This window comes from Salmo salar, chromosome ssa18, assembly GCF_905237065.1.
Source record: "Salmo salar chromosome ssa18, Ssal_v3.1, whole genome shotgun sequence".
NCBI classification, from domain to species: domain Eukaryota; kingdom Metazoa; phylum Chordata; class Actinopteri; order Salmoniformes; family Salmonidae; genus Salmo; species Salmo salar.
Genome location: NC_059459.1, coordinates 7,252,033 through 7,265,536, shown reverse-complemented (window position 1 = coordinate 7,265,536; position 13,504 = coordinate 7,252,033). Strand labels below are relative to the sequence as shown.

Sequence of the window (13,504 nt, the reverse complement as noted above, 5' to 3'; positions counted from 1 at the left end):
GATTCAGGTCTGGGGAACGGGCGGGCCAGTCCATAGCATCAATGCCTTCCTCTTGCAGGAACTGCTGACACACTCCAGCCACATGAGGTCTAGCATTGTCTTGCATTAGGAGGAACCCAGGGCCAACCGCACCAGCATATGGTCTCACAAGGTGTCTGAGGATGTCATCTCGGTACCTAATGGCAGTCAGGCTACCTCTGGCGAACACATGGAGGGCTGTGCAGCCCCCCAAAGAAATGCCACCCCACACCATGACTGACCCACCGCCAAACCGGTCATGCTGGAGGATGTTGCAGACAGCAGAACGTTCTCCACGGCGTCTCCAGACTCTGTCACGTCTGTCACGTGCTCAGTGTGAACCTGCTTTCATCTGTGAAGAGCACAGGGCGCCAGTGGCGAATTTGCCAATCTTGGTGTTCTCTGGCAAATGCCAATCGTCCTGCATGGTGTTGGGCTGTAAGCACAACCCCCACCTGTGGACGTAGGGCCCTCATACCACCCTCATGCAGTCTGTTTCTGACCGTTTGAGCAGACACATGCACATTTGTGGCCTGCTGGAGGTCATTTTGCAGGGCTCTGGCAGTGCTTCTCCTGCTCCTCCTTGCACAAAGGCGGAGGTAGCGGTCCTGCTGCTGGGTTGTTGCCCTCCTACGGCCTCCTCCACGTCTCCTGATGTACTGGCTTGTCTCCTGGTAGCGCCTCCATGCTCTGGACACTACGCTGACAGACACAGCAAACCTTCTTGCCACAGCCCGCATTGATGTGCCATCCTGGATGAGCTGCACTACCTGAGCCACTTGTGTGGGTTGTAGACTCCGTCTCATGCTACCACTAGAGTGAAAGCACCGCCAGCATTCACAAGTGACCAAAACATCAGCCAGGAAGCATAGGAACTGAGAAGTGGTCTGTGGTCCCCACCTGCAGAACCACTCCTTTATTGGGGGTGTCTTGCTAATTGTCTATAATTTCCACCTGTTGTCTATTCCATTTGCACAACAGCATGTGAAATGTATTGTCAATCAGTGTTGCTTCCTAAGTGGACAGTTTGATTTCACAGAAGTGTGATTGACTTGGAGTTACATTGTGTTGTTTAAGTGTTCCCTTTATTTTTTTGAGCAGTGTATTTGTATGAACACAACAAAATTCAACAACTGAGACATAAACTGAACAAGTTTCACAGACATGTGACTAACAGAAATTTAATAATGTGTCCCTGAACAAAAGGGGGTCAAAATCAAAAGTAACAGTCAGTATCTGGTGTGGCCACCAGCTGCATTAAGTACTGCAGTGCATTTCCTCCTCATGAACTGCACCAGATTTGCCAGTTCTTGCTGTGAGATGTTACCCCACTCTTCCACCAAGGCACCTGCAAGTTCCCGGACATTTCTGGGGGAATGGCCCTAGCCCTCACCCTCCGATCCAACAGGTCCCAGATGTGCTCAATGGGACTGAGACCCGGGCTCTTCGCTGGCAATGGCAGAACACTGACATTCCTGTCTTGCAGGAAATCACGCACAGAATGAGCAGTATGGCTGGTGGCATTGTCATGCTGGAGGGTCATGTCAGGATGAGCCTGCAGGAAGGGTACCACATGAGGGAGGAGGATGTCTTCCCTGTAATGCACAGTGTTGAGATTGCCTGCAATGACAACAAGCTCAGCCCGATGATGCTGTGACACACCGCCCCAGACCATGACGGGACCCTCCACCTCCAAATCGATCCCGCTCCAGAGTACAGGCCTCAGTGTAAAGCTCATTCCTTCGACAATAAACGCGAATCCGACCATCACCCCTGGTGAGACAAAACCGTGACTCGTCAGTAAAGAGCACTTTTTGCCAGTCCTGTCTGGTCCAGCGACGGTGGGTTTGTTGACGGTGGGTCTGGTGAGGATCTGCCTTACAACAGGGCTACAAGCCCTCAGTCCAACCTCTCTCAGCCTATTGCGGACAGTCTGAGCACTGATGGAGGGATGGTGCTTTCCTGGTGAAACTCGGGCAGTTGTTGTTGCCATCCTGTACCTGTCCCGCAGGTGTGATGTTTGGATGTGCAAGTGTTGTTACACGTGGTCTGCCACTGCGAGGACGATCAGCTGTCCGTCCTGTCTCCCTATAGCGCTGTCTTAGGCGTCTCACAGTACGGACATTGCAATTTATTGCCCTGACCACATCTGCAGTCCTCATGCTTCCTTGCAGCATGCCTAAGGCACGTTCACACAGATGAGCAGGGACCCTGGGCATCTTTCTATTGGTGTTTTTCAGAGTCAGTAGAAAGGCCTCTTTAGTGTCCTAAGTTTTCATAACTGTGACCTTATTTGTTTACCGTCTGCAGTGTGTTAGTGTCTTAACGACCGTTCCACAGGTGCATGTTCATTAATTGCTTATGATTCATTGAACAAGCACGGGAAACAGTGTTTAAACCTTTTAAAATGAAGATCTGTGAAGTTATTTGGATTTTTATGAATTCTTTGAAAGACTGGGTCCTGAAAAAGGGACATTTATTTTTTTGCTGAGTTTATATGGAAATGTCTGCTCTATCCAAAATTACAACCAACTACTTGCAGCATTACTGCAAAAATGGAAGAGGCAAGTGGAAGAGGGAGAAAGTAAGAAACTTGTCTGTTGGCCCAGCATTAAAGACCAAAATTGGTTAAAGAAAATTGTGATAAATAAAAATGTAAACCAGTTTAATTTATGCAGCAAAAAATTGGCAGCTGTGCCATCCAGATTGCAAAATAGTTGGAAGAGATTTTCGATTTACCGATTCTATGGCACATGGTTTATGAACTGATACACAAAATGACGCCGTGATTCAAAACAACATAGTTTTTCAATTTCAATTATTATACAAAATTCTTGCAACCAGTAGAATGTTATATACATTGCTTTCGGAAAGTATTCAGACCCTTTGACTTTTTCCACATTTTGACAAGATACAACCTTGTTCTAAAATTGATTAAAACATTTTTTTTATCAATCTCCACACAATACCCAATAATAACAAAGGAATTTTTTTTTTTAAATGTTTGCCAATTTATTAAAAATAAAAAAACTGAAATATCACATTTACAAAAGTATTCAGACCCTTTACTAAGTACTTTGTTGAAGCACCTTTGGCAGCGATTACAGCCTTGAGTCTTCTTGGGTATGACGCTACAAGCTTGCAACACCTGTATTTAGGGGTTTTATTCCATTCTTCTCTGCAGATCCTCTCAAGCACTCAGGTTGGATGAGGAGCATTGCCGCACAGCTATTTTCAGGTCTCTCTAAAGATGTTTGATCGGGTTCAGGTCAGGGCTCTGGCTCTGCTACTCAAGGACATTCAGAAACTTGTCCCGAAACCATTCCTGCGTTGTCTTAACTTTGTGTTTAGGGTCGTTGTCCTGTTGGAAGATGAACATTTGCCCCAGTCTGAAGTCCTGAGCGCTATGAAGCAGGTTTTCATCAAGGATCTCTCTGTACTTTGCTCCGTTCATCTATGCCTTGATCCTGACTAGTCTCCCAGTCCCTGCCGCTGAAAAACATCCCCACAGCATGATGCTGCCACCACCATGATTCACCATAGGGATGGTGCCAGGTTTCCTGCAGACGTGACGCTTGGCATTCAGGCCAAAGAGTTCAATCTTGGTTTCATCAGACCAGAGAATATTGTTGGTCTTAGAGTCTTTAGGTGCCTTTTGGCAAACTCCAAAAGTGCTGCAGAGATGGTTGTCCTTCTGGAAAGTTCTCCCATCTCCACAGAGGAACTCTAGATCAAAGTCAGAGTGACCATCGGGTTCTTGGCCCTTCTCCCCCGATTGCTCAGTTTGGCCAGGCGGTCAGCTCTAGGTAGAGTCTTGGTGGTTCCAAACTTCTTCCATTTAACAATGGAGGCCACTGTGTTCTTGCAGACCTTCAATGCTGCAAACATTTTTTGGTACCCTTCCCCAGATCTGTGCCTCAACGCAATCCTGTCTCGGAGCTCTACGGACAATTCCTTCAACCTCATGGTTTTTGCTCTGACATGCACTGTTAACTGTGAGACCTTATATAGACAGGTGTGTGCCTTTCCAAATCATGTCCAATCAATTGAATTTACCACAGGTGGACTCCAATTAAATTGTAAAAACATCTCAAGGATGATCAATGGAAACGGGATTCACCTGAGCTCAATTTCGAGTCTCATAGCAAAGGGTCTGAATACTTTTGTAAATCTGTTTTCGCTTTGTCATTATGGGGTATTGTGTGTAGAATGATGAAGAAAATGTTTTATTTAATACATTTTAGAAAAAGGATGTAATGTAACAAAATGTGGAAAAAGGGAAGGGGTCTGAATACTTTTGTAAATCTGTTTTCGCTTTGTCATTATGGGGTATTGTGTGTAGAATGATGAAGATTTTTTTTTATTTAATACATTTTAGAAAAAGGATGTAACGTAACAAAATGTGGAAAAAGGGAAGGGGTCTGAATACTTTCCGAATGCACTGTAGGTGGGAGGGGTTGAGGGGAGCTGAAGGGTGGGACTAAAAACAAACAAAAGATAACTAATGTAAAATATAATAGCCCATTATGGGCTATTGTGTGTGTAGGCCAGTTACCAAAAAAATCTCAATTTAATCAATTTTAAATTCAAGCTGTTACACAACAAAATGTGGAAAAAGTCAAGGAGTATGAATACTTTCTGAAGGCACTATATGTTGAAGTATTTCAATCTTGCTTTCACTGCCGCAATTAAATATTTTCCAATTCTATTTTGAGTAGCGGAAGAGTAGTGTACTCACTGTGCTACATGTTCAAAATGTTGTTCCCCCTCCGAATCTGTAGAGGAGGCGCCTGTAAAACACATAAAAGAGAGTGATGTAGAGCTCAACAGTAGGGTTGATCTTAGTATGATTGTCTATATTAATATGTTTTAATTGAAAATGAAACATTTGAACCAGAAGAGGTACAAATTAATTACATCAGCATTACATCTTTATGTGACTATGCACTCTAGACGGGTCACTTGACTTAAAGGTCAAAACTCAATGCTCACCTTCGATGTAGATTTCTGCAGATGTCGAGTCTGTGCCGTAGAAGTTGGAAGCAAAGCAAGAGTACCGCCCCGTGTCTTCCTCGAACGCCTCGGCAATGATCAGAGAGTGCAACTCGCTGTTGTTGACGATCTGAATGTCAGGGCTGTTCTCCAGCTCCTTCCCCTCACAAAACCACCTGGAAAGCCACAAAATGCATATGCTCCTTTTAGTGTCATCATCACATTAGGGATTGAGCCCATTGAGCATAATCAGTCAAAAATGATGTAACCGTTTCAACTTTAAAATATAAATTGATGTTATATTTGAAAAAAAACGAACAACTTTTATGCATTAGCAACCCTCCGACAGTCATAGCTTATTAGTGTACGTGGTGAGTGTTTCAACTTTAAAATATAAAGTGATGTTATGTTTGAAAAAAACCTAACAACTTTTCTGTGTTAGCAACTCTCCGACAGTCAAAGCTCATTAGTGTACGTGGTGAGTGTCTTGACCCAGTGTGTATATCTGGCCAACTGCCAGTAAGTGTAGCCACAATCAGGTCTTGGGAAAAAGTTCTAGTGAGCTCTCTTTCACTTTAAAACAAGAAGCCACCACACCACAATGCCAAATGAGCACTTAGTTACCACTTACTATCTGGCAATATGGATTGATGTAAATTGAAAATGAGCAAAATTCTTAAGATAACAAATTGACTACTGTTCCTGACTGTGACATTTCTACACCTGAACATATTTAGGCTTTCCATAACAAAAGGGTTGACTACTTATTGACTCAAGACATTTCAGCTTTTAATTTGTAATTAATTTGTAAACATTTCTAAAAACCTAATTCCACTTTGACATTATGGGGTATTGTGTGTAAGCCAGTGACGCAATATAATCTATTTAAATTCAGGCTAACACAATATATATTTTTTTAAATCAAGTGGTGTGAATACTTTTTGAAGTACACCTCAAAAGACGTGATATAGAAAAGGTCTCGCTACTTTTACATTTTTTACTTCAATATTCCGTTAGAGATGTTCAAGAGTGAATTTACATGAGGTTGTCTTTCATGCTAGGTGTAAAAACTGGCTACTAGTTCCAGTATGATATGAATGAAGTCCTCGACCTGCTAGAATGGAAAACATCATAAAGACACTCATTTGATCAGAGATGATTTCAATTCAAGTCCATGTACTATATTTAGTACAATATCAAAGTGTGCCAGTGCCACAGAAAAAAATCTGTTTGGTTTAAATGTAAGAAAGTCAGTACCAACATAGTTAGTACAAGTGCCTACACAGGCCACATTGACATTTTAAGATTGTGATTATCTATCATACCTGCAGTATTAAAGTTGGGATTTCTTTTATTTCTTTTTTTTTTCATTAAAATGACTTCAGCATATGTATATTGAAACGCATTTCAGAATGAAATTGTTTAAAAGCATATAATATTGCTACAGTATTTGACCTGTACTAAGCCCAAATATGTCAAATATATGATGCAACTCATTATCTTTTGTGAACTACAGATGTTTCTGTATCGTACTATATTTAGTCTATGGACACGAGGTTACTGTTTTTTTTACATATTTCAAGAATATGAAGTCGTGAATAAATGTTCAAATGATCAGATCTTAATCATTTTGGTATATATACAGAACAAGAACATAAACACATCATGCAACAATTTCAAAGATTTTACTGAGTTACAGTTCATATAAGGAAATCAGTCAAATGAAATAAATTCATTAGGCCGTAATCTACGGATTTCACATGACTGGGAATACAGATATGCATCTGTTGGTCACAGATACCTTAAAAAAAAAAAGTAGGGACGTGCCTGCCCATACCATAACCCCACCGCCACCATGGGGCATTCTGTTCACAATGTTGACATCAGCAAACCGCTCGCCCACACGATGCCATACACATGGTCTGTGGCTGTGAGGCTGGTTGGACGTACTGCCAAATTCTCTAAAACAACATTGGAGGCAGCTTATGGTAGAGAAATTAACATTCAATTATCTGGCAAAAAATGCTGGTGGACATTCCTGCAGTCAGCATGCCAATTGCACGCTTCCTCATAACTTGAGACATCTGTGGCATTGTGTTGTGTGACAAAACTGCATATTTTAGAGTGGCCTTTTACTGTCCCCAGTACAAGGTGCACCTGTGTAATGTGCTGTTTAATTAGCTTCTTGATATGCCACACCTGTCAGGTGGATGGATTATCTAAGCAAATGAGCTCAGGTGAAAATTGAGCTCAGGTGCATTCTGCTTCCATTGATCATCCTTGAGGTGTTTCTACAACTTCATTGGAGCACCTGTGGTAAATTCTATTGATGGGAATTTTTTATTTTTTAACCTTTATTTAACTAGGCAAGTCAGTTAAGAACAAATTCTTATTTACAATGACGGCCTACCCCGGCCAAACCATAACCTGTATGACGCTGGGCCAAATTGTGCGCCACCCTATGGGACTCCCAATTACGTCCGGTTATGATACAGCCTGGAATCGAACCAGGGTCTGAGTGTTCCTGAGTGGCCGAGTTACAGTTTTGATTTAAATCTACTTAGAAACATATGGCAAGACCTGAAAATGGCAATGATCAACAACCAATTTGACAGAGCTTGAAGATTTTTTTTTATAATAATGGGCAAATGTTGCACAATGCAGGTGTGGAAAGCTCTTACAGGCTTACCCAGAAAGAATCACCGCTGTAATTGCTGCCAAAGTTGCTTCTAGTATCCGGCGTGTGATGAATACTTATGTAAATTAGTTATTTCTTTCATTTTCGATACATTTGCAAACATTTGTAAAAACATGTTTTCACTTTGTCATGATGTGGAAAGAAAACCAATTTAATCTATTTGGAATTCAGGTTGTAACACAACAAAATGTGGAATAAGTCATGGGGTATGAATACTTTCTGAAGGCACTTCAACACTGTAAAAATAATTCTAGCCCAGTGTGACCTGGTTAGTTACAATGTATCCTGTTTCCCCTGTAAACCTAAAGGCTGCAGAGGACCTCAGCTCAACCGGCTGCTCCATCTTTACATTCAGTGGTCTGTGCTGTGTCTGTTTGTGAGGAAGACACACCCATCTGTACTAAAGAACAGCTACAGGAGGCCACCTCACTGCCATCTTGCCAGGTAGTCACTTCATCTGTACCTGTCAAGGTAACTACTACTGTCCTTCCTGTTACGGAGAGGACTACCACGGCCAAACCTGGACGACGCTGGGCCAATTGTGCGCCGCCCTATGGGACTCCCAATCACGGCCGGTTGTGATTCAGCCTGGACTCGAACCAGGGTCTGTAGTGACGCCTCAAGGCCTGAGATGCAGTGCCTTAGACCGCTGCGCCACTCGGGAGCCCCATGATTTGGAAAAGCACAAACCTGTCTATATAAAAGGTCCCACAGTTGACAGTGCATGTCAGAGCAAAAACCAAGCCATGAGGTCGAAGGAATTGTCCGTAGAGCTCCGAGACAGGATTGTGTCGAGGCACAGATCTGGGGAAGGGTAGCAAAACATTTCTGCAGCATTGAAAGTCCCCAAGAACACAAGTTTGGAACCACCAAGACTCTTCCTAGAGCTGGCCGCCAGGCCAAACTGAGCAATTTGGGGAGAAGGGCCTTGGTCAGGGAGGTGACCAAGAATCCGATGGTCCCTCTGACAAAGCTCCAGAGTTCCTTTGTTGAGATGGGAGATTTTTCCTGAAGGCCAACCATCTCTTCAGCACTCCACCAATCAGGCCTTTATGGTAGATGGGTGAGACAGAAGCCACTCCTCATTAAAATGGACCTGCCAGCCCACTTGGGGTTTGCCAAAAGGCACCTAAAGGACTCTCAGACCATGAGAAACAAGATTCTCTGGTCTGATGAAACCAAGATTGAACTCTTTGGCCTGAATGCCAAGCGCCACATCTGGAGGAAACCTGGCACCATCCCTATGGTGAAGCATGGTGGTGGTAGTATCATGCTGTGAGGATGTTTTTCAGCGGCATGGACTGGGAAACTAGACAGGATCGAGGGAAAGAGGAACAGAGCAAAGTACAAAGAGATCCTGGTCCAGAGCCAACCACAGGAGTATTCAGGAGCCCGCTCTCAATGACTGTAGACAACCTGCTGCTGCCGCTCTGCTAATCGATAGATGCGGGAAGGAGAGGAGGTATCGTGCACACATGGGTAACTGGGGTGTCCTGCCTTGATAGGGTAACTGATTTAAAAAAAACTGCATAATAAATAAATGTGGCTAGTCAATTGTGTGAGTCAGGGGCTGGGCCCAAGCCCATAGGGAGCCCAATAGGGGAAAAAATAAAGAATAATTGTTTTATTTATTTATTTCGTTTTTTTATCCAACCACAGGAGCCCGCTCTCAATGTTGAAAATACACCAGAGAGCATAAGGCACTGCATCTCAGTACTAGAGGCATCACTACAGACCCTGGTTCGATTCCACCCTGTATCACAACCAGCCGTGATTGGGAGTCCCATAGAGCGCCGCACAATTGGCCCAGAGTCATCCGGGTTAGGCCATCATTGTAAATAAGAATTTGTTCTTCACTGACTTGGTTTGTTAAATAAATAAAAAATTAAGGAAACACCGTCATAGTTTCTTAAAATGGTGTTTGGCCACCACAATCTGCCAGAACAGCTTCAATGCACCTTGGCATAAATTCTACAAGTGGACCTAAACCATGCCAGGACAATACTTTGTAGAGTCACCTTTTGCAGTGATTACAGCTGCAAGTCTCTTGGGGGTATGTCTCTACAAGCTTGGCACATCTAGCCACTGGTATTTTTGCCCATTCTTCAAGGCAAAACTGCTCCAGCTCCTTCAAGTTGGATGGGTTCTTCTGGTGTACAGCAATCTTAGTCATTCCACAGACTCTCAATTGGATTGAGGTCTGGGCTTTGACTAGGCCATTCCAAGACATTTAATTGTTTCCCCTTAAACCACTCAAGTGTTGCTTTAGCAGTATGCTTAAGGTCATTGTCCTGCTGGAAGGTGAACCTCCGTCCCAGTCTCAAATCTCTGGAAGAGTGAAACAGGTTTCCCTCAAGAATTTCCCTGTATTTAGTGGCATCCATCATTCCTTCAATTTTGACCAGTTTCCCAGTCCCTGCCAATGAAAAACATCCCCACAGCATGATGCTGCCACCACCATGCTTCACTGTGGGGATGGTGTCCTAGAGGTGATGAAAGGTGTTGGGTTTGTGCCAGACATGACGTTTTCCTTGATGGCCAAAAACCTCAATTTTAGTCTCATCTAACCAGAGTACCTTCTTCCATATGTTTGGGGAGTCTCCCACATGCCTTTTGGCGAACACCAAACGTGTTGGCTTATTTTTTTCTTTAAGCAATTGCTTTTTTCTGGCCACTCTTCCATAAAGCCCAGCTCTGTGGGGTGTTTGGCTTAAAGTGGTCCTATGGACAGATACTCCAATCTCCACTGTGGAGATTTGCAGCTCCTTCAGGGTTATCTTTGGTCTCTTTGTTGTCTCTCTGATTAATGGCCTCCTTGCCTAGTCTATGAGTTTTGGTGGGAGGCCCTCTCTTGGTAGGTTTGTTGTGGTGCCATATTCTTTACATTTTTTAATAATGGATTTAATGCTGCTCTGTGGGATGTTCAACGTTTCTGATATTTTTTTATAACCCAACCCTGATCTGTACTTCTCCACAGCTTTGTCCCTGACCTGTTTGGAGAGCTCCTTGGTCTTCATAGTGCCACTTGCTTGGTGGTGCCACTTGCTTAGTGGTGTTGCAGACTCTGGGGCCTTTCAGAACAGGTGTATATATACTGAGATCATATGAGAGATCATGTGACACTTAGATTGCACACAGGTGGACTTTATTTAATTAATTATGTGACTTCTGAAGGTAATTGGTTGCACTAGATCTTATTTAGGGGCTTCATAAAAAGGTGGTGAATACATATTCACGCACCACTTTTCCGTTTGAATTTTTTTACATTTTTTGAAACAAGTTATTTTTTTCATTTCACTTCACCAATTTGGACTATTTTGTGTATGTCCATTACATGAAATCCAAATAAAAATCCATTGAAATTACAGGTTGTAATGCAACAAAATAGGAAAAATGCCAAAGGGGATGAATACTTTTGCAAGGCACTGTATATTATATTATTTGTATCCCTCATTTACTCAAGTGTTTCTTTTATTTTAGCAGATACCAGTTGCCCACAGTTGAGAAGGCCACAATTTGGCCAGCATGGGTGCCAAATATACAGCTTGTTGCTTTGTGGCCATAGACATAATCCATAGAAGAGTTTTAGAACCTCTTACCCTGGCAATTTGACTATTAAACTCATGGGTACACTAGCAATGGCTGCAAGGCCTGACTTGAATCGGAACTGCCATCTATGGATTATATTTCTATGGTTGCTTGCACTGTTTGCCTTTTTCAAATTTCAAAATACAATCGAGGGAAAAACGTACAGTTTGGAAGCAAATGCCTACTGCTGAAAAGAGAAGACTAATCTGTCTGTAGAACCAATAGACAAAAAATTTTCAACAACTCCCAATGTTTAGCAAAAAGCAGCACTGTTTTTCAAAGTAGTTCCTCTTGAGACTCATCCCAAACCATCTCAATTGGGTTGAGGTCGGGTGGTTGTGGAAACCAAGTCATCGGATGCAGCACTCCATCACTTTCCTTGTTTAAACAGCCCTTACACAGCCAGGAGGTGTGTTTTGGGTCATTGTCCTGTTGAAAAACAAATGATAGTCCCCAATGATCACCCAACCTTAACCCAATTGAGATGGTTTGGGATGAGAAGGACCGCAGAGTGAAGGAAAAGCAGCCAACAAGTGCTCAGCATATGTGGGAACTCCTTCAAGACTGTTGGAAAAGTATTCCAGGTAAAACTGGTTGAGAGAATGCCAAGAGTGTGCAAAGCTGTCATCAAGGCAAAGGGTGGTTACTGTAATGGGAATTTGAATGTTTGTGCTTTTCTTTATAACTAATTGCTGTGTTCTATTTATGTGCTGTTCTATAAACCAATTTCTGTGTTCATGCAAGTGGCTGACTGTACAAATCCTCACTATCAGTAGTTGCAATTTGGCAGTACGTCCAGACCGTGTTTTGAGAACGAACGAAAGATATCTCAGTTTCAAGGCCTCAGCTTACAGAGGCGAAGCCTTGTTATTGGTCTGTTACATGTTATGAAACAGTATTGGTCGGTCACATGAATGAAACAAAACTGTAATGATTCATTAATTATGCTAAATCATGCAAATATAACTTGTCTGTGTATAGCCGTATAAAAGACAACTGCTGGGTCTGCCCAGGAGGAGCTCCTGATTGACATGTGTACTATGGTGCATTGACTTGGTTGAAATCTCTCCAGCGCGGTGACAATAAACAATGATTCATTTAAGATTGACATAATTAATGAATCATTACAGTTTTGTTTCATTCATGGGACCGACCAATACCGTTTCATAACATGTCTTCACTATTAATCTACAATGTAGAAAATAGTACAAATAAAGAAAAACCCTTGAATGAGTAGGTCTGTCCAAACGTTTGACTGGTTCTGTATGTAGGGGACATCACTGGAAAAGCGTGCCATTTCTAATGAGTAAGGTTCTAATTTGAAAGTATGAGTAGTAGAGGAGAAGGCTAGTCCCTGCGTAGACTGCCTGGCTGCTGCACCTGTCAAGGCTATTTTCCCTCCAGACCCTAGCCCAGAGAGGAAAGACCCCCCCCCCCCCCCCCCCGCCCAACAGCGAGTCCCAAAGTTAGGGGTACTATGACTGTGTGTCCCAATCGAATACACACAATACTAAACATAGACTGAGAATAGACACAATACTATTCCCTGACACACCAGAGCTAGTAAAACCATAGAAGGTGATACCGAGCACGCTTAATACTGAGAGAACATAAACACCACGTCAAGAACTAACGCAAGTTAACACACCAACTGACAGACAGCAAAGTTTATTCGCCACGTGCACAGGATACAACAGGTGTAAAACAGTACGGTGAAATTCTTTCCCAACAATGCAGTGATAATATTAATATAGATAAAATACAAAATAGAATTTAAAAAAAAACACATTATATAAGTTGAAGAAACATGAGAATGCAAGTATATTCAGGTCAGTGCCAGTACCCTATTCAATGTGCAGTGGTACTGGAGTGGTTGAAGAAGGTTTATACATAAAAAGTGACTGGTAGTAGAATATACATATAAACAGGGCTGAAAAATGAGAGGTAGCAGGAATATATAAATACTTTTGGTAATATACTAATGGTAATACATACAGTACCAGTCAAAAGTTTGGACACACCTACTCATTTCAGGGTTTTTCCTTATTTTTACTATTTTCTACATTGTAGAATAATATTGAAGACATCAAAACTATGAAATAACACATATGGAATCATGTAGTAACCAAAGAAGTGTTAAAATCAAAATATATTTTAAATTTGAGATTCTTCAAAGTAGCCACCCTTTGCCTTTATGACAGCTTTGCA

General features: G+C 42.4%; 1 protein-coding gene across 5 annotated transcripts in view; it reads right to left on the bottom strand.

The window, feature by feature from the left end:
- The window catches only part of mypn (myopalladin), a 53,718-nt gene that overhangs the window by 32,573 nt on the left and 7,641 nt on the right, over nt 1-13,504 (bottom strand). For all 5 annotated transcript variants that reach the window (XM_014154274.2, XM_014154272.2, XM_014154276.2 and 2 more), the window contains exons 3-4: nt 5,011-5,186; nt 4,757-4,808 (exon numbers count right to left, since the gene is read on the bottom strand). In XM_014154274.2, the coding sequence (XP_014009749.2) occupies nt 4,757-4,808; nt 5,011-5,186 (228 nt within the window). The remainder of the gene's footprint in view (nt 1-4,756; nt 4,809-5,010; nt 5,187-13,504) is intronic.